The 26,104-nt window shown below is 41.9% G+C and overlaps 1 protein-coding gene and 1 long non-coding RNA gene across 6 annotated transcripts in view; one reads left to right on the top strand and one right to left on the bottom strand.

Annotated features, from left to right (window-relative positions):
- Positions 1 to 26,104, bottom strand: part of HECW2 (HECT, C2 and WW domain containing E3 ubiquitin protein ligase 2) — a 334,329-nt gene that overhangs the window by 90,446 nt on the left and 217,779 nt on the right. For all 5 annotated transcript variants that reach the window (XM_074364238.1, XM_074364239.1, XM_074364240.1 and 2 more), the window contains 6 exons: positions 23,193 to 23,293; positions 21,419 to 22,774; positions 20,143 to 20,238; positions 11,258 to 11,408; positions 10,462 to 10,565; positions 9,805 to 9,929 (listed from right to left, as the gene is read on the bottom strand). In XM_074364238.1, the coding sequence (XP_074220339.1) occupies positions 9,805 to 9,929; positions 10,462 to 10,565; positions 11,258 to 11,408; positions 20,143 to 20,238; positions 21,419 to 22,774; positions 23,193 to 23,293 (1,933 nt within the window). The remainder of the gene's footprint in view (positions 1 to 9,804; positions 9,930 to 10,461; positions 10,566 to 11,257; positions 11,409 to 20,142; positions 20,239 to 21,418; positions 22,775 to 23,192; positions 23,294 to 26,104) is intronic.
- Positions 1,181 to 10,447, top strand: LOC123615007 (uncharacterized). The gene is made up of 3 exons (XR_012507150.1): positions 1,181 to 1,767; positions 2,227 to 2,303; positions 10,278 to 10,447. It is a non-coding gene; the product is annotated as an uncharacterized LOC123615007 (long non-coding RNA).

Raw genomic sequence — 26,104 nt, 5'->3', positions numbered from 1 at the left:
ACAAGCCTGCAGGTCATACTCCCTAATGAGTCTCTTTGAGGACAAGTTATTGTGAGATAATTCTGTCAGATAAATCATTTCAGTAACTGTTGTTCTCAATAGGTGTCTCTCTTGTCACCCTCCCTTTTCCCTCCCCAACTCCATTAAAATAAGTAAATAGGCCACATCCTCATTCTTTATCTAGAGCACCAGAAATGTTCCTCACCCTGCCAACGAAAAGAAACAGAACTTCACTAGGGCACAAAGGAGCGGTAATAAGGTGAAGGAACCCATCCCAGCCTCAGGCCTAAAGTAATCCCGGAGGGGCTGGATGGTCCTTTAAGCACACAGTCTGAAGACTGGTCTTAAAATTAATTACATCCTTTCATCTTCCTTCTCTTCAATCAGTGAGATGTCTACTACAGTGCCAAGTTCAACTGATCTTTGCAAAAAGCATCAACCAAAGTAAATTAAGTGTAAGGACGGTTTCTCCCATTAGTAGCTAGGAAAAAACCTTCAGAACCATAGCTTTTTCAAGTCTGAATGATACGCACATGACTGTTTGGGTCTATGTAAAACACTTAAGGCAAACAGGAACATCCCTCCAGACTGCTACATTTTTTAATAAAGAAATTACATACGTATTTATTTATGTATATTTAATTCATATATGTATGTGTAACATATTGATACATGTATGTGCTTATATACACATCTATTCTATTTTTGAATATGTATTTTATATGTTTATTCAATATATATAGTACTGTTTTGAATATATATTATATACGTATGTACACATATGTGTATATATACGAACGGAAGTATAAACATCTTTTCTGAGCAATCTTGTTCAGAAAAGATATTTATACTCCAATTTATACAGAACTGTGGTGAGGATTCTAGTCACAGCTCTGTCACAGACAGAGACAGAGAAAGTCATTTAATATCTGCCTCAATGTGCTCAACTGTAAGATGGGACAGTAGTAACTGCCCTGCTTTCTTCACAGGCAAGTGGAGTTCAACTCCAGTGGAATAAAGGATGTAAAAGTGCTTTGAAGAAGTTAAAAATCACTGTAAAAATATAATGTGGAAGTAAGTACAAGACTATATAAGGGATTATACTACCATAATTGTTCTAACACATGAATGATAGTAGTAAAACTGTTTTCTACTTCATTCTTTGAAGCTTCTGGGCGAGCATCCCACTTTTTATTAAGGGAAGAAGGGTCTCACAACCTCTCACTAATTATATGCTAAACTCTGTGCTACACCCCGAGGATACAGAGATGAGCACAGTCTCATCACTCGAAAGGACGGAGAAGGAAAATTTGAGGGGGAGGTGAGAGGAAGGGGTTGACTGGAGGCAGAAAGGAGAGCTTGGGAAACAGAGGACAGAGCAGCATTGAAAATACTGAAACAGACAGTCAGAACTAGCAGAGCTAAGAATGAGAGAAGTCCAGAGAGTTGAGAAACACTACACAGGTAGAATTAGGTTGGAAGAGTTTAGTTTATGGACAAAGCCGTGGGTTAAGAGAAAAGAGGCATCTGTACTTTCCCTCTGGGGCTCAGTGGGTCTAACCGGAAAGGGATCCTTTTCTGTGTTTGACTTTTGTTTTGTTTTGTTTCGGTCTTAGAGAAAATGACGCAGTAAAGGGATCTGATCTTCTACATGAAACAAAAGTAGATTAGGAAAGAGCAAATGGACCTATTTCACAGCAGTCTCATGATAAGGCACAGAACGATCTCACCCGGGAAGATGCTGCATGCGGACTCGTGAGCAGGAAGGTGAGTTGGCAACTGTTAACAGTAGACAGAGCCCCTCTAAATGATCCCTAAAGGGTGCAAGGTTTTCTTTTCCTTTGATACGATTTTAAACATCCATTTTGGTTACCCCTTCTCTATTCTGAAACCTACTTTCCCAATCATCTTGGTTGTTTCTTGTCTTCCTGGTAAAGCAATAAACACTCCATGGTGGAGTGATGGGTCAACAGAATGACCAACCGAATTTCTTTGTGGAATTTTGCTAAAGTAACACTCATTAGAGCTTAATGTGCTTTGGTTAAGTGTTTGAGGTGTTAGGAGTGAAAAATATTGAAAAGAGCCAAGGGGAACATTATTGCCATTTGGCAGCAGAATAAGAAAATTATACGTGAACACTCAGTTCTTATCAACCAACCAAATTATCAACCAATTAATTGGAATCAATGCAAATAATAATCAATTCTCTCTCTTTTTTTTTTTTAGTGTTATGGTGATCATATGTCCAGGATTACCTGGCCGAGACTTGATTTACTCTAAATCTGTTTTTTTCAATAACACAGGTAAGTACATTAGTTCTAAATAAAATCTTTCTTTCCTATTTCAGAAATCCATCAAGAATAGGTATTCTGAACTCACACTTGGAAAATATCATCTCTGCCTCTACAGCAAATGTATACAAAGGCTCACAAAAGAGCAGATGTGAGCATCGGTTCCACTAAACAAAATTTATCATAAACAAAATCAAGTAACATTGTTTCCATAAGATATGTGCTGGGATATGGAAACAGTCTTGTCTTACAAAGTCTGTATTTACAGTGCTTTTTATCATAAGGGATTTTACATTTTTCTCATCCATCCAAAGAGTAAAATTGAGCGAAAATTGAACTTCTTGACAAAACTAACTGTAAACTATCAAATTCATCTATTTTGCAATAGCAGGAATTTCTGACTTATAAGAATATATTTATGTATTTTGGAACAATATTTTTCTTCATTAAGTAGTAAGAAGTTTATATGATGGAATTAATGTATTTCTAGACCTTATCAAAGGCTGAAATAATCATTATTTGGCATGTATGTTGGAAACATTCAGTTGCATATAATGAAACGTATTTATGTATGACAATTATTAGATAAACACAGGCATACCAACTATAAAAGACATGACACTAATGAATCTTGAATTAACTGGAAAAATGGTTTATCAAGACAATTTTGGAAGCAATCTGATCACAACCAGCAGAGGGCAGCAGAATATATCTTAAAACGACCACAATGAAAAAACAGAAAAGAAAAAAAACCCAGTATTTTGTCTCAGGTTTTTCTTTAGAGTTGTAATAACTATATACCTACTTAATTTTGTTCTTTTTAATAAATATGATTAGGTATCCACCAAAAAACTATTAGAACTAATAAATGAATTCAGCAGGGTAACAATAGGACACAAGATTAAAATACAGAAATCTGTTGCTTTTCCATATGCTAATAATGAACTATTAGAAAGAGAAAGCAAAACAACAATTCCACTTAACCTTGCATCAAAAAGAATAAAATATCTAGGAATAAACTTAACCAAAGAGGTAAAAGACCAATACTCTTAAAACTATAAAACACTGATGAAAGAAATTGAAACTAATACAAAGAAATGGAAGGATATCCTGTGTTCTTTGACTGGAAGAATTAATATTGTTAAAATGTCCATACTTCTCAAATCAGTCTACAGATTTAGTGCAAACCCTATGAAATACCCATGACATTTTTTCACAGAACTAGAACAAAAAAATTCTAAAATGTATATGGAACCACAAAAGACCCCAAATTGCTAAAGCAATCTTGAGAAAAAAGAACAAAGCCAGAGGTACCAAGCTCCCTGACTTCAGGCTATACTACAAAGCTCCAGTAATCAAAACAGTATGTTACTGGCACAAAAACAGACACACAGATCAATGGAACAGAATAAAGAGCCCAGAAGTAAACTCATGTACCTATGGTCAATTAATCTATGACAAACGAGGGAAGAATATACAGTGGAGAAAAGACAATCTCCTTAATAAGTAGTGCTGGGAAAACCGGACAGCTACACGTAAAAGAATGAGATTAGAACAGTTCCACACACCATATACAAAAATAAACTCAAAACAGATTAATGACTTAAATGTCCAAGACCTGAAACCATAAAAATCCTGGGTGAGAACATAGGTGGAACACTCTCTGACATAAATCATAGCAATATTTTTTCAGATCCATCTCCTAAGGCAAAAGAAATAAAAGCAAAAATAAACAAATGGAGCCTAATTAAACTTAAAAGCTTTTTCATAGTAAAGGAAACCATCAACAAAATGAAAAGACAACCTGTTAAATGAGAGAAAATATTTACAAATAATATGACTGATCGGGGGTTAATATCCAACATATATAAACAGCTCATACAACTCAATATCAAAAAATAAACAACCCTATTAAAATTGGGCAGGAGACCTAAATAGACACTTTTCCAAAGAAAACATACAGATAGCTAACACGCACATGGAAGGATGCTCCACATCACTAATCATTAGAGAAATGCAAATCAAAACCACAATGAGGTATTAACTCACACCTGTCAGAATGGGTATAATCAAAAAGTCTACAAATAACAAATGTTGGTGAAGATGTGGAGAAAAGGGAACTGTTGTACACTGTAGGTAGGGAAGTAAATTGGTGCAGCCACTATGGAAACAGTATGGAGATTTCTCAGGCTAAAAATAGAGCTACCATATGATCTGGCAATTCCACTCCTGGGTATATGTCCAAAAAGAAACAAAAACAGTGATTTAAAAAGATACACGCACTCTAATGTTTATAGCAGCACTATTTACAATAGCCAAGATACGGAAGCAACCTAAATGTCCATAAACAGATGGCTGGATAAAGGAGATGTGGTGTATATATACAACGGAACATTACTCAGGCATTAAGAAAATGCAATTCTACCATTTGCAACAACATGGATGGACCTAGAGAGCATTATGCTTAGTGAAATCAGACAAAGACAAATACTACATAATTACACATGAAATTAAAAATATAATACAAATGAATGTATTTAAGAAAACAGAAACAGACCTACAGATATAGAGAACAAACTAGTGGTTACCATTGGGAAGAAGGAAGTGGAAAGGGGTATAATAAAGGTATGGGATTTAGAAACACAAACTACTGTATATAAAATAGATAAGCAACAAGGATATATTACACAGCACAGGGAAATATAGCCCATTATTTTGTAATAACTTGAAATAGAGTATAATCTAAAAAAAATACTGAATCACTTTTCTGTACACCTGAAACTAATGTAATATTGTAAGTCAACTATACCTCAACAACAACGAAAAATCACAAATACACAGCAAAAAAAAAAAAGATGGTAGCTTGAAATTGGCCATAGGGGAATATTCGCACTACAGAAATCAACAAATGCAAATCAGGTTTTGTGGGCTGTCTAGACCAGGAGGGAGTAAACTGTAGACTTCTGGGTTGGCTGGCTGTGTTTGCAAACAAAGTTTTATTGGAATACAACCACATTCATTTATTTACATGTTGTCATTGGCCCAAAAGCTGAAAATATTTATGCTTTGGCTCTTTCCAGACAAAGTCTGCTGCCTTTTCCTAAACATAAGGTCTAGACTTAAGAAACTGGTGAAGAAAATAAAATGCTAATAACACGGATTAAAGTTCAAATTGTGCTGTTACACTGTAAATAGCACATGTGCACACAAAATGAAGGGAAAAAAAGTCCAGTACTCAAAAACAATTACCTGGCTCAACAAAGGTGCTGGCCTTGTTGACAAAGAATGGCAACTCTCCCTCCAAAATATGTCCTGTGTTTATCCACTTGTCACCAGGTCTACTGCTACTGCACTAGTCCAAGCACCCCTATGTCTCACCACAGGGCCTTTTCACTTCTTTCCCCGAAGCCAATCTTGCCTTCTAAACCCATTCTCAGCAGCGCAGGTAGAACAAACTTTAAAAGGCAAAACCACACCCCTATAGGGGCTCCCTTTAGAATAAAGCCCATTTGGAGTAAAGCCCAAACTCCTTGCCAGCTCACACAAGCCTTATCTTTTGAAGCCCTGCTCACCTCTCCCACCTTACTATGTAGTATATCAAACTCTTTCTGCGCCCTCAAGGCTTTGCTCTTCCTTGGCAAGGACAGTTCTGTTCCAAGACCTTTAACTTACTGGCTTCTTGATGATTTACAGCACTTTGAATACAGCTCCTTAGAGAGGCCTTTCCATCCACCTGATCTCCAGCTCCGCCCCAAGTCACCCTGGCCCAGTCACCTGTGCTATTTCAGGTGCCTCACTGTCTGAATGATCTTTTCTTGTTCACTCGTTTTTCTTTATTCCAATCTGTCTAGTTTACCACAATATCCCAAGAGTCTAGCGTGTACTAGGAAACTCACAGGCATTTAATAAATACTGGTTGAATGAATGAATGAACAAATGAACGAAGAAAGAAAAACATGTGTTGTCCAACTCCAAGTCTGGAGCTCTTCCCAGCACAGCATGACACTTTCTGCTTTAGAGTGATAGGTCTAAATGCTAGGCCATCCTTCCCTGTCTGAAAATCTACAGTCTCCTAGAAGTGTCCCACGCATGAGTTTAGGTTCCTGTAACCTGGCTTCTGCTCACCCTTCCAGGCTCAAATCTGACTTTCACTAGTGTCCTATGCTGTCCACACACCAGCAACATCAAACTGCTGTACTAATAATTCAGTTTCCGCACTTCTATAGTAATTCCCACGACAGCCCTGCAACATCACGAATCCTGTTTTGTAAATGCTGCTGCTTCTACCTAGAGAGCTCTGGCCTGTCTCATTTCTAGGGCAAGTTCCTATCCAACCTTTAAAACCTGTCAGTCTTTAAAATGTATTCAGTCTTTAAAACCTGTTCCAGATGCAAACCCATCACTGACTCCCCTGTACGCCTTCCCCCAGAGTTAATCACTCACTCTAGCAGGGGGCTTCCTAAACCTTCCATTATTGCACTCACAACTCTGCTCATTGCACTGGAATGTGTCTTCACATTCCACAGGTGCTGTCCCTTTTGTATCTCTGGGACTGAGCACAGTGCCTGGCATATAGTAGGGAATAGACAACTGCTGCTATATTGAATGCACGGTAAATCTAAATCTAATCCCTCTTGCATGAAATATGAGGACAGCTAACATGCTATTCCCTGCTCACCCTCCTCCCAAACCCTTTGTGTTCCAAGCTAAGCCTATAAGCCATGAAATAATGATCAGCATGTTAACATGTGTCAGTAAATCCGTGCATACTAAGAACCTCCCAGACAACTCCTGGCGATCGGACTACGCTGACTTCTACTTTTCCCTATATCTACTCTATTTTCCCTAATCTATTTTGTTAAATTGAATATGTTCCTACATTCCCTTAACAAGTCTGTCATTCTAACTTCTCTCTTACTATTATTATTGTTTATTATTTATATGTTATTATTAATAATAACAACACACAGAGTCTTCTTCTATTTCTGTTCTATTTGCCCACCAAATCTTGCCAATTCTCTGCCTGGGATTCTCTCATGCTGGACCCTTCTCTATTTCCTTCCCTCCCAGTCTAGGCTCTTGTCAGCTCCTGCCTTAATGAATAGATTATATACAGCTGGATTTCCACGGCCAGCGTTTTCCCCCGTTCTAAATCACTCCATGTGCAGCTAAGACAACAGTCCTCTACTGGGTTTTTTTTGGTGGGGGGAGGTAATTAGGTTTATTTATTTATTTTAATGGAGGTGCTGGGGATTGAACCTAGGACCCTGTGCATGATAAGCTCGTGCTCTACCACTGAGCTATACCCTCCCACCAATAGTCTTCTAATTAGCATATTCAGGAAGCCACTCCCCTAGCCCACAGAGAATTGTGGAGCAACCCCCCTTGCCCACCATGTTACACCTACACTTTATGGAAACACAAAGCTCTTTCTTTGTGTCTCCCTCATACGTAGTCACAGTTCGAGCTGTTTACTCCCACATTAGCACCACTGCTCCAGCAGGATTAATTCCTTTGTCTAACCAAAGCCCTAAAACTATTTCTTGCTTCTTTCATTTTTCCCATTCCAGATCGTCAATTTTTCACCAAGTCATACTGACTTTACCTTCAAAACATCTCTCAGATCCAAGCACTTCTCTCTACCCCTATGCAAACACCGTGATTCCAGCCATCACTGTTTTTGCCCTGGACCATGCAGAGCCTCTGTTCTCCTCACCCTGCTTCCACTCTTGCCTTTCTCCCGTCTCCAAATCTGAGTATGTCACTCTAATTGCACAATGGCTCTCCACGGATCTCAGAAGAAACTCGAAATCCTCTGCTGTGTCCCACAGCCAGAGCTACCATCTGGATCTTGCTGACTTTCCAACTGAGTAGCACCCCATCTCCTTTTCCTATCATTACACAGCAGCCCCTTTGCTCTCTTCTGAGCCCTGTGGTCACTATACTCACTGTGTAAGTTACTGTAGTGAGCCTCCCCTGGCTCTTCCCATGGTTGGTGATTTCTCATTTCAGCTTCCAACTCAAAACCATTTCCTCAGAGAGGCATTCTATAATCATCTTTCTAAGGTTGCCCTCATGCTCTCTCCACTCAGGTAAGAATTTGATCTTCTCCACACTATGTCTGCAGCACCTACCATAATTACTAGCATAAACCAGGTTTTCAGTAATGTTTATTGGATGAGTAAATAACTTATTATGCATATAGGGCATGTTTCTCACTTCTTTCTTTGCTCATGCATACCCTCCACCTAGAAGGCCCTCCTGCTCCTTTTTCTTTTAACCAACCAATGTCCATTATTTACTCTGTGACACAATCTAAGATCCACATCACAAAGAAACGTTTTCTAACCAAATTTCCTATCACACTCTAATTTTTTTCTTCACACACACAAAAGATTTTGGCTTAACATATATAATATTTTCAAACACTTCTCTTTTCTTCTAGAAATATTTTAGGCAAATACCATGCTCATGATCAGAAAACAAGCGTGTAACATTTTCCACTGTCACCCCATGGACTTCACATCCCTCAGTGTCTTCAGGAGGTTAATACTTCCTGAATGAAGTGAAAACCTCCCATTCCAGATTGTAATTCCAAAGTAAATGTGGGAAAGGGGCAACATGAACAGAGTTGGAGAAACTGGTTGGCAGGAGGATTTAAGGGGGTGGGTAGTGAGGAGTTTCTTGGTTAAGGAACCAAGATCAAGATAAGGGTAGAATTTTGGTTAAAAGTCAAGGCTGGAGGAAAGAAAAGAAAACAGGTAAAGGAGGGAGTCAAAATGATTTCTCTCTATTTAAATAATGATTAAAAGGCTGACTTTTTTTTTTTTATAAACTCCTGGTTAACAAAAGATTTATTCTTTTAGCCGATACTAACATTTTTAGGCCTCTAGTGAAATTACAAAGGTAGGGCTTCTAAAGAATAGGCGGACATATTAGTAAAAGGAGGGAAATTTAAATCCACCTCGTCCTAACACATCACCACGCCCCCTCCTCCCATACCTCCCCCGAAAAACACTGACCTCCCACAGAAGCCTCATATAGCTTTAAAATACTAGTTTATTTATTTTTTCAGATTACAGCCGTGTATGCATTTCATATCTGTTCTTTTGGAGAGCCCTACTACAGTCTCAAAGCCCAATCTGACCACTGCCTGCTGTCAATGCTCAGATATTTGGCTATATTTGTACAGGCAAAATAAAGCGGTTGTTAAGAGCACAGACTCGTCAGTACCTCTGGGATTTTAACCCCGAAAATCCCATTTAGTAGCTGTATAACCTAGTTAACCTCTCTGTGCTTCAGTTTCTTCATCTGGAAAAATGGAGGTTTTATCTAACTCATAGGTTTGTTTGGACGAACTGGGTGAAAACACATGTAGTGCTTAACACAGAGCCTGGAACACACGGAGTGCTCAGTAAACATTCGCTGTTATCATTCTTGCCATTACTACGTAAATGGGGCTAATTTCCTTTGGCCTGTTGCTTTTTCCACCCCCTTTCGGATGGATACTCACAGGGTTAGAATGCAGCACGGTGAAGAACTCCGGGCTGATGAGGAACTTCACAGGGGGCGACTGTAACAGCAACGTCAGCCTGGATCTGGAGGTAGAGTGCTGCAGGACATTCTCCCGACGGAAATCTAGGAGGGGCAGACACAGAGGCTTCAGGGAAGTCTTTCCACCTGGTGGAAACATACCTATTCACTTCCATCTATATTTTAAAAGAACCAAAAAAATACCTATATCATTTGCTGTTGTTTTAATCCCCTAAATGCTTTCTTCTTACCTGTCAATTCAGGCATAAAACCTAAGAACAGTCATTGTTAATCACACTAAAATGGAATTCAATAGTATTTCTAGTCACTATTAAGATTTTAATGCATCCTGAGATTTTTTTCAAGTGATCAGATTCAATCTTTTTCCTCTATCCCACAGATCCAGAGATTAAACAATTTATATTCTATCTGGTTTTATGATTCTTTTCTCAGTACTAACAAAAAGCCGAGGATTAGAAGAAGAAGTGTCTGGTGAATTCAGCTTTCTGACTTGGATGAACACATGGTAATGAAGATCAAACGTTCTCTTAAAGAAAGCTTCATTTCTTGGAAATCCTTACTTATTTGTGTTCTACTTTTGTGAGATTACAAAACAAACCAACCGAAAGGCTCTTACCTGCACTGGCTTGGTGAAAGTCGGTCTCCTCCCCAGCCCCATCGATGGCACTGCTGTTTTCCTCAGGCCTTTCGTTAGTCATGGTTCTGCGGATACTCTGATATCTGAAACCAGGAGCCCAGAGTTACATCACAGCAGCCTTTAAAGCATGGGGCTCAACCGCTCCCCCAGAGCCCAGAAGTTTTCACCAGCTTCTCAGCCTCGACCGGTTCCTCCCCAAACCCCCATTCCCTGATCTTCTGCACCATCTGTTGTTTAAGTAAATCTATTGGACTGAATTTTTCCTGTCCATCATTTGTGGAACATTTTTGTAATAAATTAATGAAATCTTAAAAAAAAAATTGTGGCCCTTAACCAAAGAAAACCAAATTCCTGTATTGCTAAAGCAAAGAACCTTTGTTCCACAGCAATTAGTTTTTGACAAAGAACGACAGATTTTAAAAGCTTAGGTTAATAATGAAGATGTATCACAAATGAAGATTCTAGATATTTAAAAAGCTATATGACTTCAAATGAGGTAAGTGTATACGCTCTGTTTTACTAAAAATCGATGCCTTGGGTTGACTAAAAGGGATAGCATTACTTATTTCCTCTCCAGTTTCCAAACAAGCTGTGTATGTGTGTGGCTATCATTTTTTAACCAAGAGACATTCAATGAAGTCTATCGAGGTAACAACTCCAACTTAATGACCGGACACCCAAAGATGAAAGAGACAACCGTGCCTTCCATTTGGCACAGGTAAAAATTAGCCCAACCACAAAATGGAACATTTGGAGCAAAAATGCCCATCCTCACCGCCGGTTCAGCTGCTCCATTTGCTGTATGGAGTTGGATCTCTGCAGCACCTGCGGGGCGGGGGGAGCTGTTGGCCGCTGCCACGTCGTGGTCCTGTTTACATGATCCACGTAGAAGATCCTGCCATGGCTGTCAATGCGCGCCTCCCAGTCTAAACAGCAGTAACGTGAGGAGAGAGATTAGGAGGAGCCGCTGAAACCATTAATGGGGTTCATTACGCAGCACGTGTTTTCTCTCTCTGACATGCTATAATTTGGGGCTAATAACACATACCTCAACTGCATCATCCGGCACTTCCCCCCAGTCCACTCCAGAATCTGTTTGTAAACAGATCCTGCATGTGTAACCAACTTCTGAAAGAAGCCCTGAATGCAGAGGATGCTCCCAGATCTGCCCGCAATGCTCGAGCACCAGCGTTTAAAATACATTCGTTGGTATTGAATAGTTTAGATAGTCACATGAAAATTGGTACTGATGTTTGTTCTCACCAAAAATTGATTTGGCTCTGTTACTTCCAGCTTAGATGAAAGACTCATAGCTGGAAACGCCCATGTGCTTACTTACACACAACTGTAGCAAATGCAGTCTTCAGCAGAAAAGAATGCTAGCCTAGTCATCAAACAGCATCATTACCGACAAACTTCCATTTGCACTTTCCCAAAGATGAATACGTACATTTCAGAGCAAAGTTAATTACTTGTCTCCAACCTCAAAGAAATACAATGATTCAAGAGATTTTTAAATTTTACATTAAGTGTGTTAGTCTTTGTATACAAATGTATTAAGTGTGTGTTCAGTAAAAACAGCAAGCAGATTGTCTCCAGGGCCAGACCTCACACCACTGTGAACTCTCTAAAAGATCATTCCCTGATTAAAACAAGCAGAGCATGAGCTGATCTTTACAAAAGGCAACATTTTAAAGTTGATTGCATTTGGGAAGGGTAATTTGTATAGCAACATACAAAAACAGCAGAGATCTATTCTCTAAACAGGAAAGTTCTTCATACATAGCTATTTCGATGTCAATTTTTTTTAAATTAATAAGCATCTTTCTCTTGAGCAGCTATGTGATCTCATAGCTTATCAACAGACACCATGGGTCTAATTCTAGAGCCCAGGAGGAAAACATGTTGGCTCCTGACCAGCTGTGGCATTTACTCTGGAGGTGAACGGAGCAAATATTCCAACAAAGCCCTTAGCGCTGGAAAGACCTGTGCAGTACATCGAGCCAGCCCTGGAGGACCACTGAGGGCTGCCTCAGCTGGGAGTGGAAAGACCTCTTTTTGTTGATTTCAGCCCATCATAATTTATGACAAATGGCAAGGGAAAGAAAAACTGGGCTGAGGAAAAATACCACAAGGACAACAAATGACTCCGTGTCACTCACACTCCAAGGTAACATCCACCCACAGAGAACCGCCCTGCCAAATCCGAGCTCTCTGGGCACAGCCACAATCCCATCAGCAGGCGTTTCCAAAAGGCCTCATGCTCAGCCTGCACCCGCTGGCAAACAGTAAGCCCATAAGGACATTTTCAGGAACCATTTTCCAAAACCGTCTGATCTATTCCTTTGTTTTGCTCCTTGCCTCGCATACTTCCCCACCTCAAAGATTCTGAGAACCAAGTATTCCCACTGCATTCCTCTCTCATCAGAGCCAGGGTAATTCAAGTACATATGTCAGATCAAATGCACATGGCAACAAATGGCCATTCCTTTTCCCAAGAATGTTTACAGTAGCTTCCAATTTTTTAAAAAATGTAGAATAGGTCAATTAGGGATAAAAACAGAACAGAAGCCAACTAAAGGAAGCAGAGAGAGACTTCTGCCAAACTCCCAAGATAAGGTTATAACTAAAATTTGGCTCTAAGTTTTCTGTCAGTTAAGGCAGAAAAGAAAACACACTGTTGTGTACTTTCCATTTTCTGACAAAAGAAAATTTAAAAAATTACCTTCAAAGATGAAACTTTTTCCTTGAATAAACTACTTAAGAATTTACCCCATGAAATGTGGCCTGTATGAGAGTCATATGATGGCAAATGAGGGGGAGGGGGTATCTCCAAATATATTCACCGCTGTGCCTTGCACACAGCGTGTAATGAACGAACAAATAATTTAAGTACTGTAAAGCTGTTAAAAAAGAATGATTCTTGCATTCACCTTCCACAAAGGCCAGGAATAAAGTTAATCTGTATTTCAATAAAGACATTTCTATGCAATGGGGAGAATAAGAAAACAAGGTCCAAAAATTTGCTTTCTAAGAACAGGGGATGTTGGATGCACATTAAGACTATCCCTATCAGAGACCATATCTTTAAGTTGAGGTTGTTATCTAAGTCCTCATAAAGAGAAGTCCTGTAATGCTGCTGTCAAGCGGACACTTGGCATTGAATTGAGAAAGACTGTTGTGCCATTGGCTTCTTTGTGAATGGCATATCCACGCTTACCCAAGCGGTCAAAACCCGTCCATCAGGGCAAAGACAGCAGAGGCGCCTGGAGGAAGGCCAGCCCTCTGTCATCATCCATCAGTTACTTTGCAGGGGGAGGAGGGGATACGGTGGCTTTAATATCTTATAAGTTGTTTTTTTTTTTTTTCTGGTGGAAGAGATAGTCTTTTTTTTTTAATGGAGATACTCGGGATCGAACCCAGGACCTCCTGCATGCTAAGCACGTGCTCTACCACTGAGCTATACCCTCCCCTCTTATAAGGTTTTATATCAGGCCTGGTTTGTTCTTGATTGAGAGGCACATGAGAAATTACTGCCCAGCATCAAAGCTTCTTTCATAGGTAATGCTAAAATCAGACAGGTGGGGTTAGAACACTGGGATCTTAGCATTTACTTCCTTGTCCTGCCACATTGTAAAATGGGGTCTATAATCAGTGTGCAGTGAGACTGAGAGCAATGTGTTAGGGGGTGGGTGTGTGTGTGTGTGTGTGTGTGTGTGTGTGTGTGTGTGTGTGTGTGTGTCTAGCGCACAAATTGCAAACAGAAGGCCTATATCTGGCCACGGCTTTGTCATGCCTTTGCCACATGACCTTCAACAAATTATTACACCTCTACGGACCACAGTTCCTCTACCTGAAGAGCGAGAGGACAAAAGTAAACAGGTCTAAAATGACATGAATCTGCAACATGACACCCATGTCATTTCCTTCAGGTCAGTAAGGACCGAGCCATGTCTTATGTCCAGGCCAGAATTCCCAAAACAGACTCTAATTCATTAAGACTCTTGGGCCAGGGGCTTCGGGATCCTGAGGAGTAGGACCTGGAACCACCTGCCAACCCCGCCTTGGCCACTGCGGCTCCAGTATTACCTGTAGTGCATACTGGTCTTGCGCAGGTTTCATTTCCATAAAGAGCTTCATGGCAATGATAACATTTGAAAACTACTGTTTAGAGAAATGTTTCTCAAGGTGTGGGATTCTGACAGTGTGTGTCAGAATCACCGAGAGGATCAATAAAAATGCAGATTAGCAGGACACAGCCCAGCTCTTCAGAATCAGACTGTCTGAAGCCAGGACTCAATTATACACATTTTTAACAGCCTTCCCAGGTGATTCCTAGACACACTAGAATTTGAGGAACACCAACATAAATTAATAAGGACTAAAACAGCAGCTAATTTACTGGACAAACCCACGGAGCTAACCCTGGATTTCTCAGAGGTCATGAAGTGTGGGCTTACCAGGAACTAAACTTCAGCCTAAGTACCCCAAACTTAAGTTCAGGAGCAAACGGGTGCTTAGACACCCCAAGACTCAAATATAATAGCCTCCCTTTAAATAGCTGGACAATAAGCGGAAGTCAGAGAGTTAGAAAGAGTGAAAATCTACTCCAAGGCCACTGTCACAGCATTAGCTCCAGAAGCAGGGAGGCAGAGCAGGGAAGGTCTCAGACATGTTTAACTTTTAGAATCGATGTATGTGGGCGGGGGTGGGGGTCATCCTTACGGCCCCTCTTTATCTCATTACTCTTCCTTCTCACTCCCTTCAAACTGGACCTTGGTCTCTGCTGGAAACCACCCAAGTGACCAGATGAAGATGTGAACACACTCAGTGCACACTGAGACTGGGAAGAAGGTCAACGTCTAGACAAATAGAATCACATATCAAGGGAGGCCAGCAATGAACTGTGTACGTGAATCGAAGGAGTGAGAGGACTACGAGTCGGGGACTGAACTGATTATTACTGGATTTGGAAAAATGAAGGAACTGAATGCTGTGAAGTAAATTTATAAACCCACTCTAGATATTATAATAACCATGGTATCTTCACCAAAATGGTGAGATATGATGAAGTTATAATGAACTAAAGGTGTTTTTAAGGAAAAAAATTAAGCTCTGTAATAGATGCTAGAAAGCAGTGTTTAAACAATTATTTTTTCCCCTTATTTCAACACTCAAGGAAGTGTGATACCATTTGTATAAGTCCAGAAGCCTTAAGTTAAACCTGTCTATGATCTGGGGAGTCAGGATAGCAGGTGCCTCTGCCCTCCAGGAGTGGGTAACAGAAATTAGAAGTGGGCACCAGGGGTCTTCCAGGCGCCGGTGATGTGGTGCGGGTTGCCCAGGCGGGCTCAGTTTGGGAGAATTCATCAGGCTGACCGTGCTCTTTTCCGCGTGTATATTACATTTGAATAAAAAGTTTTTAAAATCTCAAATAGCTGCCTATTTTGGACCTTAATATTCAATTTTTAAGAAAGTAGCTTTTTAGATTTAAAGTATGGATTCTTTTCTTTAAACTAATGTTTAGGTCCTAGAGAATAAAAGCCCCTAGCTTTAAACAGAGAAGAAATTTTATAAGATTAATTGTACTTTCCAGACTCACTGTCTTCTCTCAAACCTTCATTTCAAAGGATGATTTAATAACAAAAGTGCACAACTACAAAAAACGAGAACGTTCCCCTGTGTTTTTCCAGGCCTACCCATTTGAACCCACCACATCAGTTACACACTAGTCCTGAAGAAACCGCCAAGAAGCCTGCAGTCCTGCAAGAGTGCACTGCTCATCAGTGGACTGTCCATCCTGAATCCATGCCTAATCCTACCTTTTTGGGGGAAAACCACTTTTCAACACTTTCCTACTATCTCCAGTGCAGCTATGGGTTAAGTCTCAATCACACTGGAGCCAATAAGAGAAAAATAAAGTAGTTTTTCAGAAGGGGTTGAGTTGGTCATTCTTTTTGTTGCTGTTGGAGGGGAAGCAATTAGACTTGTTACTTACTTACTTACTTAATTTATTTATTGGAGGTACTGGAGGGTTGAACCCAGGACCTCATGCATGCTAAGCATGTACTCTCTCATTGAGCTATAACCTTCTCATTTTTTTTCACTTATCTTTTTTTTTTTTAGTTTTAATATATATGTTTTATTGAAGTATAGTCTGTTTACAATGTTGTGAAGATTTGTAATGCTGATGACATTCCGTGGGCTTCAGTCCTGAACCGCCTCCAGCTGCCAGCCCATCAGTCACCTCAGAGTAAGAGATACAGCAGATTCTCAAGGCGCTCAGTGCATTTCATGTTCAAGTGACTTCCCTGCAAGGCTCTCAACAGAGCAACACCGCCCTTAAGACCTGGAGCTTTCTTCTTTTGTATGGATCATTAGAACATCTCTCAGCCAGCAGTTGGGGTTCCAGAGCCCATAAGGTCACAGCGCATGGTCCATGGCCTAAAGCTAGAGTAAGATTTTGAGAACCAACTGGTAGATAGTCATTAGGGCTGAGCAGTCTTTGTACTAAGTCCAAGATCTGTTCCCTGATCCCGAGAAAGGAGGAATAAGACTGGAAGAAAAAGTAAAGAAACAAGGAAAACTGCTTTACAGAAAGAGATCAGATAGATGTTCAGAGACTGAGGCACATCCCTGACACACAGACTACCATGCAGTAAGAGGGAAGTGGTGTAACACAGGACCCCTCTGAATCCCCATGACTAAGTCTGCAATCTTCAGAGACAAGCACAACTTGGCTGGATGGTTTTCCTCACTACCTGTTAGTACACAAATATTTTAAAGGTGAATATAAGCTAAAGTTACAATCATAATAAGGAAAAAGAAAAGAAAGAACCAAGAACGAGGGGTGGGGGATGGATCGAGCCCAAGGTTCAGTGCTTCAGTAGCTTGTCCTGCAGGTCTGGGGATAGGAGGCTACACCGAGAGATGCTTCTGAATCTGACACAGATGCTCAACAGAGCAGAACTGCCTGGGCCACAAGATCGTACCGCCACTGTGACCACTCTTCTTATACTCGGAGGGCCTCCGGGGGAGGGTTCTGCTAAATAATCTTAAGCAGGAAGGAGAAGAAAGCTGAGCACTTCTTGAGCCTTCCTGGGTCTGACTTCAAAATACAATATAATAAAGCTTCAGCGAAGCCCCCAAACTCTCTGATTTGCGCCTAAGTAGACAACACACCGCAACGTGTCACCACTCTGCTGATGACCGCACTTTCAGAATTTACATTCATCTACCTACACAATAGTCCCCAGCCTTCTAATCTTAGATCAGAATGCCTGAGAGAGGAGAAACAATACTGGAGACTCCGTTTCAGCCTTTCCTAGTAAGGGATCTTACACAAGTTACTTAATTTATCTGGGCTTTGATTTCCCCATCTATAAAGTGAGAGAATCAGATTAGCTGGTTTCTATCCATCAATCTGAAAACTACAGATAAGGCCTGCTTGACCTACTTCACAAAATTGTTGCAAAAGAATTTTTTAAAAAGGCGTGTAAAAATGCTTTGTAAACTGTAAAGCACTTACATAAGTTTGAGGTATTATAATTAATAATGTTAAAAGTATAACCCTTAACTTCAAAATAATTCCGCCAGGTCACTTCACAGATGGACCAATCTGCACACTCCAAGCAGACACCCAGTAGCTGAGGTGCCCATGAGACTCTGTGTGAAGGCAGAAGACGCAAGACCAGGCGGATGCAGAATGCCACAGCTCTACGTCAGAGGCGTGGCCAGAGACAGGAGCAGAGCTGCCTGTCGGGCGAGGAAAGGAAGACAGAGAACTGGCTGACAGGGGGTGCGGGGGGTGCAGCCAAGTGATTAAACAAATTATCAGAAGGATTAAGGATGAGATAGACTGGGAATAGGAGGGGGCAAAGCAGTGTGGGGACAGAGCTGATCAGTCATCAGGTATGCCCAGACCATAGTCTGTAATCTATCCATGGTAATATAAATCCCCAAATTTGCAAGTTGCATAAGAGGGAACAACTCTTAAGAATTTTCTTCCTGTTCATCAGAAGCTCATTAAATTGGTTATACTATTAAGCTGCTTTTTTTTTTCACTTTTGGCTATATTAACTTGTTAAAGTGAACTGCCAATTGTTTATTTTTTAAAATCCTAAAATGTATTCTATCTGGGCAATGCAAATATCAGTGTTTAAACAACTACACAGAAATATCACAAATATTGGTCACAATTTCAGCAGGAAAGTACCTGTCTTCATGAAACACAATCTAGAGAGCAAAATTACAGTCCAACAAAATTCAGACCAAGTGGATGTGGCCAGGATATTATTTATTCACACACTGATGGCATACTCTGCCTCCTTCCCAAGTGCCTGAAACTCTAAGTACTTACTCTTAAGCCACATACACATGTAAACAAAGCCCCCCCAGAATGCTCTCCTGGTGCTCCTAATTCATTTTTCTCCAATTATATCTAAATACTACCCTGGAATATTTTTCTTTTCTGCCTCTAATCTTTTCTCCAAGGGTAAACAATAAGGAAGTTTTTCCCCTCCCACCTGCTTAAAATGACACAATGGCTAATTAATCTCTTGGTTGATTTTTTAAAACTGCTTAAAATATGTTTCCTATAAGTAACAGCCCTCAATTATCCAAATATATGAACAAAGGAAAGATCTGCGTACGACAGAACTTCACAATGATCAAGCCAATATTTTAACATGCTGTATATAATGCCATTCAGCTTTTTTGGTCAGCATTCACCAAAACTAACCACTCAGCAGTTTAGTCTTTTAAATGCATATTACTCCCCCTTTGTGTCCTACCATTTTTAAAACACAGAGAGCCAAATGCATCAGTTTCTTGACATAATGAAATACAAGATGGTGAGTAGAGAGGGTGAATAAGAAAGAGAAGCAATAAGGCAGAAAGAAGTATTTTCCAATGTATACTTAAAAGCAGTATTTACTGAGCTTTATCACTGTTCATCGAATGTTTTACTCTCACAGAGTAATACTGCTTTAAGGAATTCTAGAAACTTAAGTAGAGTTTCAATTATGTCCAGGCTACGATAGGCCACGAGCAACACTCGTCTTTGAATTCAGGTTGTATAACTTGCCAAGCAGTCTTCTTAAGTGCTCTGCGTTTCTTAAAAGTGAAAGAAATGAAATATCATTCGAATTCCCAGGTAATCATCAGGCTTCCAAAAATGGTAGACTGATTTCTGAAATTAATACCACTTCTCTGGGTATCCCTAAGAAAAAAGCCAGAACCCTGTACTTAATGATTTAAAACACTGTAAGTGAATAAAAAGTAGTATATTACATAGAGCTAGGCTTTCCTAAGAGATCGTACCAATTTACGTAATAATAATCAGATTCATGCTGCCAATAGGCAAATTTTTAAAAAATTTCTATTATATCCCAACTGTCCACAACATCTGATCTCTTTCCCTGACTACAACATTCACTCCACCAGCATTATAGTATTGACTTTGCCTCAGCTGCCCTTTCATTTGGTGGAACGGTGCCCGGAGAGTCAGCTAAGCACGTTCCAGGCTGTATCTGCAAAGTCAGGTGGCAGCTCTCAGATCCCTTCCTCTGGGGGACTGGGCACCCATCCTTTAGGTCCCGTGGGTCCTGTCACCCTTGTACCCTTTGATTAAGGCGAGCCCCTTAGCTAGCAGGTCCTCACTTGGTGGGAGAGCCTCGTCCACCCTCTGGTACCGGCTAACATCCTGGCGCACTGAAGGCAGCGACCGCAGTGGCTGGTGGCCGTTGGCTTGAGAACCTAGGATTAAAGGTAAACAGTTACCAGGGGATTGCTTTCCCCTTAAATGTCAAAACAGCCTTTGTGAAAGAAACACCTAATGTAAATCCTGGGGCCAGTCTCTTGTCTCTCTTTCATCTCATTTCCCCTATGAGGACCCAGAAACAAAAGAAGAGAGCGGGAGGTGAGCGCTTAGTCAGAAGTGGGTCTTCTAGGGGGACGTCCGTCTGCAGCCATCCCTCCCCCTCCCCCGCCATTCCCCACCCTGGCCTCTGTCCTGGTCACACACCGATGCTTTAGGGTCACACGATGACCACAAGATAATGAAAGGAGAGAAAAAAAGATAGAGGAAGAAGAGAAGGGGATAGTTTGGGGAGAAAAATACATTACAGAATAAGAAAGTCATTTCTATTTCCGAGCCTATGCTATTTAAGCATATGAAATGATCCTCAGGCTTTTCAATGCATCTGTAATAAAACAGTTTAAAGGGATCACTCTACTGAGCCACATTCATTGAGACATAATACAAATTTTCTGCGTAAATTTGCATCATCAGACACTCAAACAGCTTATTCTCAAGTGTCAGAGAGCATCACCTAAATTAGTTGATACTTCTTGGACTGCAGAAGGCAAACATACTACATTTAATGCAAAGCACATATTAACCTTCTGTTCTGCTGCTTCATGAGGTAAGGACTGACTTACAGGGTTCCTGAAAACCTCTATAGACAACATTAACATCGATGCTGTTGGCCTGTTCGGTTTTGTACCTACAAACCCAGGCCCCACCAGAGATCCATTATTTAGTTTTCCTCACACTTCCCATACAAGGGGAACTGACCCTGGGAGCACTGAGCGTGCTGTCACACGGCAGGCACATGGGCAGCTTGCTCCCACGCATCGGCCTTCAGGTGGACCTGGGCCACCCACAACCACAAGGCCACCTTCCTAAGGAGAGCAGGTGCCCGCGCTGATGCAGAGCCTCAAGATTCACTGTTTAAGTTTGAAGACTTCTACTGGACATGCCTCTTATTTCAGCAATAGAAGATCCATTAAAAAAAAAAAAAAAGTTGTTGAACCCCAAGGTGAATTCAGCTAATATTTGACCTGCAGTGTTATTTGCACTGAGGGACAAAACCACCAGACTTCTCTCTGAGCACGTAAGCTTGAGCCAAGAGCCATGCTGTCTTCTGCATCCTACCTCCAGTGGCGCCCTCCTCCTGGGCAGTGGCCCCTTCACAGGCCCCTTGGGCATCCCCAGCACTGCCCTCTTCTCCGGGCTGGCTCTCAGCAGCAGCAGGAGCAGCGGCGGCTCCCTCCAGGCTCCCCCTCCGCTGCCAGACCTCCCCCACCTCCTCCTGGTCAGGTAAAGGCGCCGCTTCTGCCCCTGGCCCGTCCTCCTCTCCACTGGGCACCTGCACCACAGGTAAAGAACCGGGAGTGCACGTGGAATCCTGGGCCCCTTCGGCGGGGCCACTGCTGGCGGGCTCAGCTGCACAGGCTCCATCTTCCTCCTCCTGAGAAGAGAAGGCTGGGGTTTCAGGAAACCGTGCGCTCTCAAGAGATGAGCACCGTGTCTCCACCGAGGACAGCTGCGTGGTAACGCTCTCGTTGCAGGAGCTGTCGGCCCCTTCCAGGTCACTCTCTCCCTCGGGCCTGGTGCTGGCCTCGCTCACGCTCTCTGTCCTGGCAGGGTCGCTGGGTTCTGTCTCAGAGGACACCTGGGAAGGCTCAGAGCCCTGATCAAGGGACTCCGCCTCACTGGCGGCTCTGCGGCTTCCTCCCGACGTGTCAGTGCCCGTGTCTGCCCCACTGGTGGGCTGATCTACCTCTTGAGAGCCACACAACTCGGCGCTGCCCTGGTCAGCCCGTGGCTGAGACTCTGGGCCATTTTCACTTTCATTGGGGACCGGGCCTGAGGGTAAAGAGCCCTCTGCAAGCTCTGGAACATTTTCTGGCTTCTCCTCGAAAGAACCGGCTTCGTTTGTGGAGGCTTCCTCAGCCTCCGCTGGGTTATCTTCTGGCTTTGCCTGAGATGTCAGGCTCCCCTCCTCAGTCCTTGATGCCCTGCTAAACATGATCAACCCTCCTTCCTCCTCCAAGGAAGAGGGGTACCCCAGGTCTTGCTGGAACTCGTGGTCTTCTTCATCTGAGTCGATATGAAGCATTGCACTGAGTCTCGTGTCGGTGGGAAAGCTACTCCTTAGTTTCGGAGAGGCTCCCACGGACCTCTCAGAGCAAGAGGCTGCGCCCGGCCTGGAAGGGCCGCTGTGCTCAACAGCATCTAAGTAGTCGTTGAGTGAATCCTGACGTCCCCTGGGAGGTGAGGTCCTTGAAGAAGTAGAGGTTAATTCTTCTGAGTCTATTTCCAGCGTAGAGCTAGTCCTGAAAGAATGCTTGGGGGTCCCCTCAGCACTTCCCTCCGAAACGGGTCCATTAGAACAAAGCGGGCTGTCGTGATGGCCCCCGGGCATGTCCTCCTCATCAGAAGGGCTTCCTGGGTCTCCATTCACAGTGTGGACCCCAAGTATTGTGCCAACAGCTTCTGGAGAAGCATCTGAAGGAGAAGACAGAGTTTATTCAGAGCAGTAATAACGAATGAACTTTTCATGTCCGATCAGTTTAAAGAATCCAGTCAGCCCACTGAGACCTCTGAACAGTATCAGCAACGTGCTGGGATTTACTACTTGCTACTGAGGGAGCACACATACTGCTGGTCAGTTTGACAGATGAGGTATATGTGTTCACCACTGCTGGAAATTCTACAGCCCAGTTTCCAAAAGCAGGCAAAATCTAAGAGATGTTTTTTGATAAACAGGCTTTCATATCTGCTTGGAAAACTTCAGTAGGTAATCATCTGACTGCTATTCTACGTTCAGAACAGGACACACACAACCCTGCTCAAATGCAAACTGACAACAGAGTAGGATTTAACAGGTTTTTCCTACAGTGATGTTTTTGTACAGATATCTCACCTTCATGCACAGAAGATGTAACCTCCACTCTGAACTGAAGGTACCCACTCACGTGGTCAGCTGGGAGCCTTCTGCCAAGGTTGTAGCTGAGCATTTGATCACTGCAAGAGGAGAAATGGTTCTTTCATCCTTACTAACCTGCTGTCAGCCTTCCTCTTCTTCCCACAGGCCAACCCCCAGTACCCATATATTTCTCTTAAAACTTTCAGACTCATAAGAAAATAAAAGGTCAAAGGCATGTTAGAGTCCAATATAATGCTATTCACTCATGCAAATGAAATACTTACAAACCTGGGGATAAAAGGAAATCTTGTCATAAGGAAAATTATCAGTAAAAGTACAAAATGCAGTATAATATTGTTATGATTTTTTTAAAGGGCACTGATTTGCTCTCTCACTGGTAGGGGTGACCAGGAAAAGGGCATGTTGACAGTCATCAAGCAGCTGAGAAAGACCTAAAATTTTAGGTGTTTTTTGACTCAGGTAAAAGTAAAGAGGGCCTGGTTCCTTAGCACTTAGCACGATAGGAAGCTGGTTCTGAAGGGGCAGGCATGGGTAAGGACTGTCCCAGGACGGCATGGAGGGCAGAGGGCTACTGTATGCTGAGGAACAGGAGCTAGAAGCTAGGAGACAGCAGCGTGAGAAGAGGCCTGGCTCTGACAGCTGCTCCAGCTGTGTGAGGGGCAGGGGGCCAACTGAACCTCCCCTTCCTCATCTGTAAAGGCTCACTCTTGGCCTTCACTGTGGGGAAGCCTGGCTATGACTGATTCTCAGGGTGGCTCGTGAGCGATACTGGTGGGCCGTGGGAGAAGCTGGCCGCACCATCCCGGAGGGGTCTTGTTGCCACACCTGGAAGTGGGCTGGAGGGGACCACAACCTAGCCTGCCCAGGCTCTGCCCTACCTGGGCCCCAGGTTCAGGCCACCAGCCTCCTCGAGGATGAAGTTGTCGATCTTTTTCAATCCTGTGTTTATTTGTCAAAGTCAAATTCAATGGCATCATTTCTTGGTATGCAAGCAACTTTCATTCTGAATCTGATTTACTCTTAATTAAGGAAAATAATCAGAGGGTATCAAAGCACACCGTCTCTGCGCTCACACTGCCCTCTAGTGGCAACATCAGGAGGAAAACCCAGAGCCTCCAACTAATGTTTGCACCAGCGTATGGTTCAGAGCTTCTAGTCAGCTATTTATCATTAACCTGAATAATTATTTTGTTTGCTCTTCTCTGCCTCCTTGGTACAATTTTAAATAGATGTTAACCATTTAAAAGAACACATGCAAAATCTCAGTTTGGCTCTTACAAATTTCTTCAACTTCAAAGCAAGAATTTCTTAAAACAGTAAGATCATTGCCTTTATCTTTTCCTTTTTCTTCCCTAGAAATGTTGTGATATTTCTTTTCTTGATTGGTGCTTTTAAAATGCTTTGTTTCCCCAAACTCTGATAAGGGTTTTGCAAGCATCACCTTGTTTAATGCCCCCAGCAACTCTGTGAAGCAGGTGGTACCCCTGTTTTCTCAGTGAGGAAACTGAGACGGGGGAGGAGAAGTAACTTGCCCAAGGCCTGACAACTATTAAGTGACAGAAGCGGGATTAGAACACAGACGCATCGGACACCGAAGCCCCCACTCTGCAGTCAGCAGATCAGATCTCACTTTATGCACACTTTCAGTGTTTCTCGACTGCTTTCAGTAGCTTGCATTTTAATGATACTTACTCATGGCTCATCTCAGTGCAGCCACTACCATAAGGTTCTGCCTACTTAAGCTGGTATTCAAAACATTTTTTTTCTGGGAAGGGGTATATTGGCATTTTTAACTATTAGGCGTTACAGATATGTTAAATGCTTTTACATTAGAGTGTTCAAATAATTCTATAATGACTGTAATCTGCATAACAGCAGGGGTGTCTTTTTCTTTTTCTTACCACTGTCTTCTCAGCATTTAGACAGTGCCTGACACACAGAGGGGCTCCATAATGCATGAACCCAGCAGCAAACTGCCTGGACCTGCTCTCAACCTGGTGGTTCCTCACCCATCTCTTTGGACATTCAGTCCTGGAATAATAATCTTCAATTTTTTTGTTAAAAATAAGTTGACCCTCCTCTCCTCCTCCCCAGCCAATAGAAGTCAAGTGTTGGCATGGATGATGAAGACTTACACAAGTGATGGGTTTTAGCTAGGCAGTAAATGTTTAGCAGGGATTCTAAGGAGCAAACAGGCAGCCATCTGTTTTGCTCACTATCATATCCCCAATACAGTGCTTAACATTTAGTAGTCACTATATGTATACACACACATATTTGTTGAATAAATTAACAAATGAGACTCTTTACTTGAAAAAAGGATTGTAAGGTATTAGTGCTGTTTATTACCCAAACTGATGAGACTCTCAATTCAACTACTCAACCTGTAAGTACAGGAAAGCCTCCCTGTTGGGAGATTTTCCAAGTCAGCGGTTTCATCCTTTGTCGAGTGCCTGTCAGGGGATTCACCTGCTTTTTTCTTCTTACCCAGTTTCATCTGATTCATTCTGCCTCTTGCTGGGATGGCTTACTGTGTACACTATATTATACATTATTATGATATACAATTACAGAGAGTAAGTGCCAAAGAACTCTCACCGGACTGAGAGAGTCTTTCACTAGTGTAATCAGAGCAACTGACAAAGCACGGGAAAGGGATGTGCCTTTTGGACAGAAGGCAGGCCACTCCCTGAAAATCAATGTCCCATTCAAACCAATGCTCTCGAAATAGGTAATTACTAAGGAGTTCTAACTTACGCTGTAAAACCTCACCATGTAAAAACTTGAACTACTTCAGAGAGTTGCAGTCTACCAAACTCACAAGTAAAGAAAACCCTGTATTTTTCAAGATGTATTAATTACTTGATGGAAAGTAATAATCAGAGCAA

The sequence above is a fragment of the Camelus bactrianus genome, chromosome 5 (assembly GCF_048773025.1).
Source record: "Camelus bactrianus isolate YW-2024 breed Bactrian camel chromosome 5, ASM4877302v1, whole genome shotgun sequence".
In the NCBI taxonomy this organism is placed as follows: Eukaryota; Metazoa; Chordata; class Mammalia; order Artiodactyla; family Camelidae; genus Camelus; species Camelus bactrianus.
Note: the sequence above shows the minus strand (reverse complement) of the source record. Positions and strands in the feature narration are given on the sequence as shown.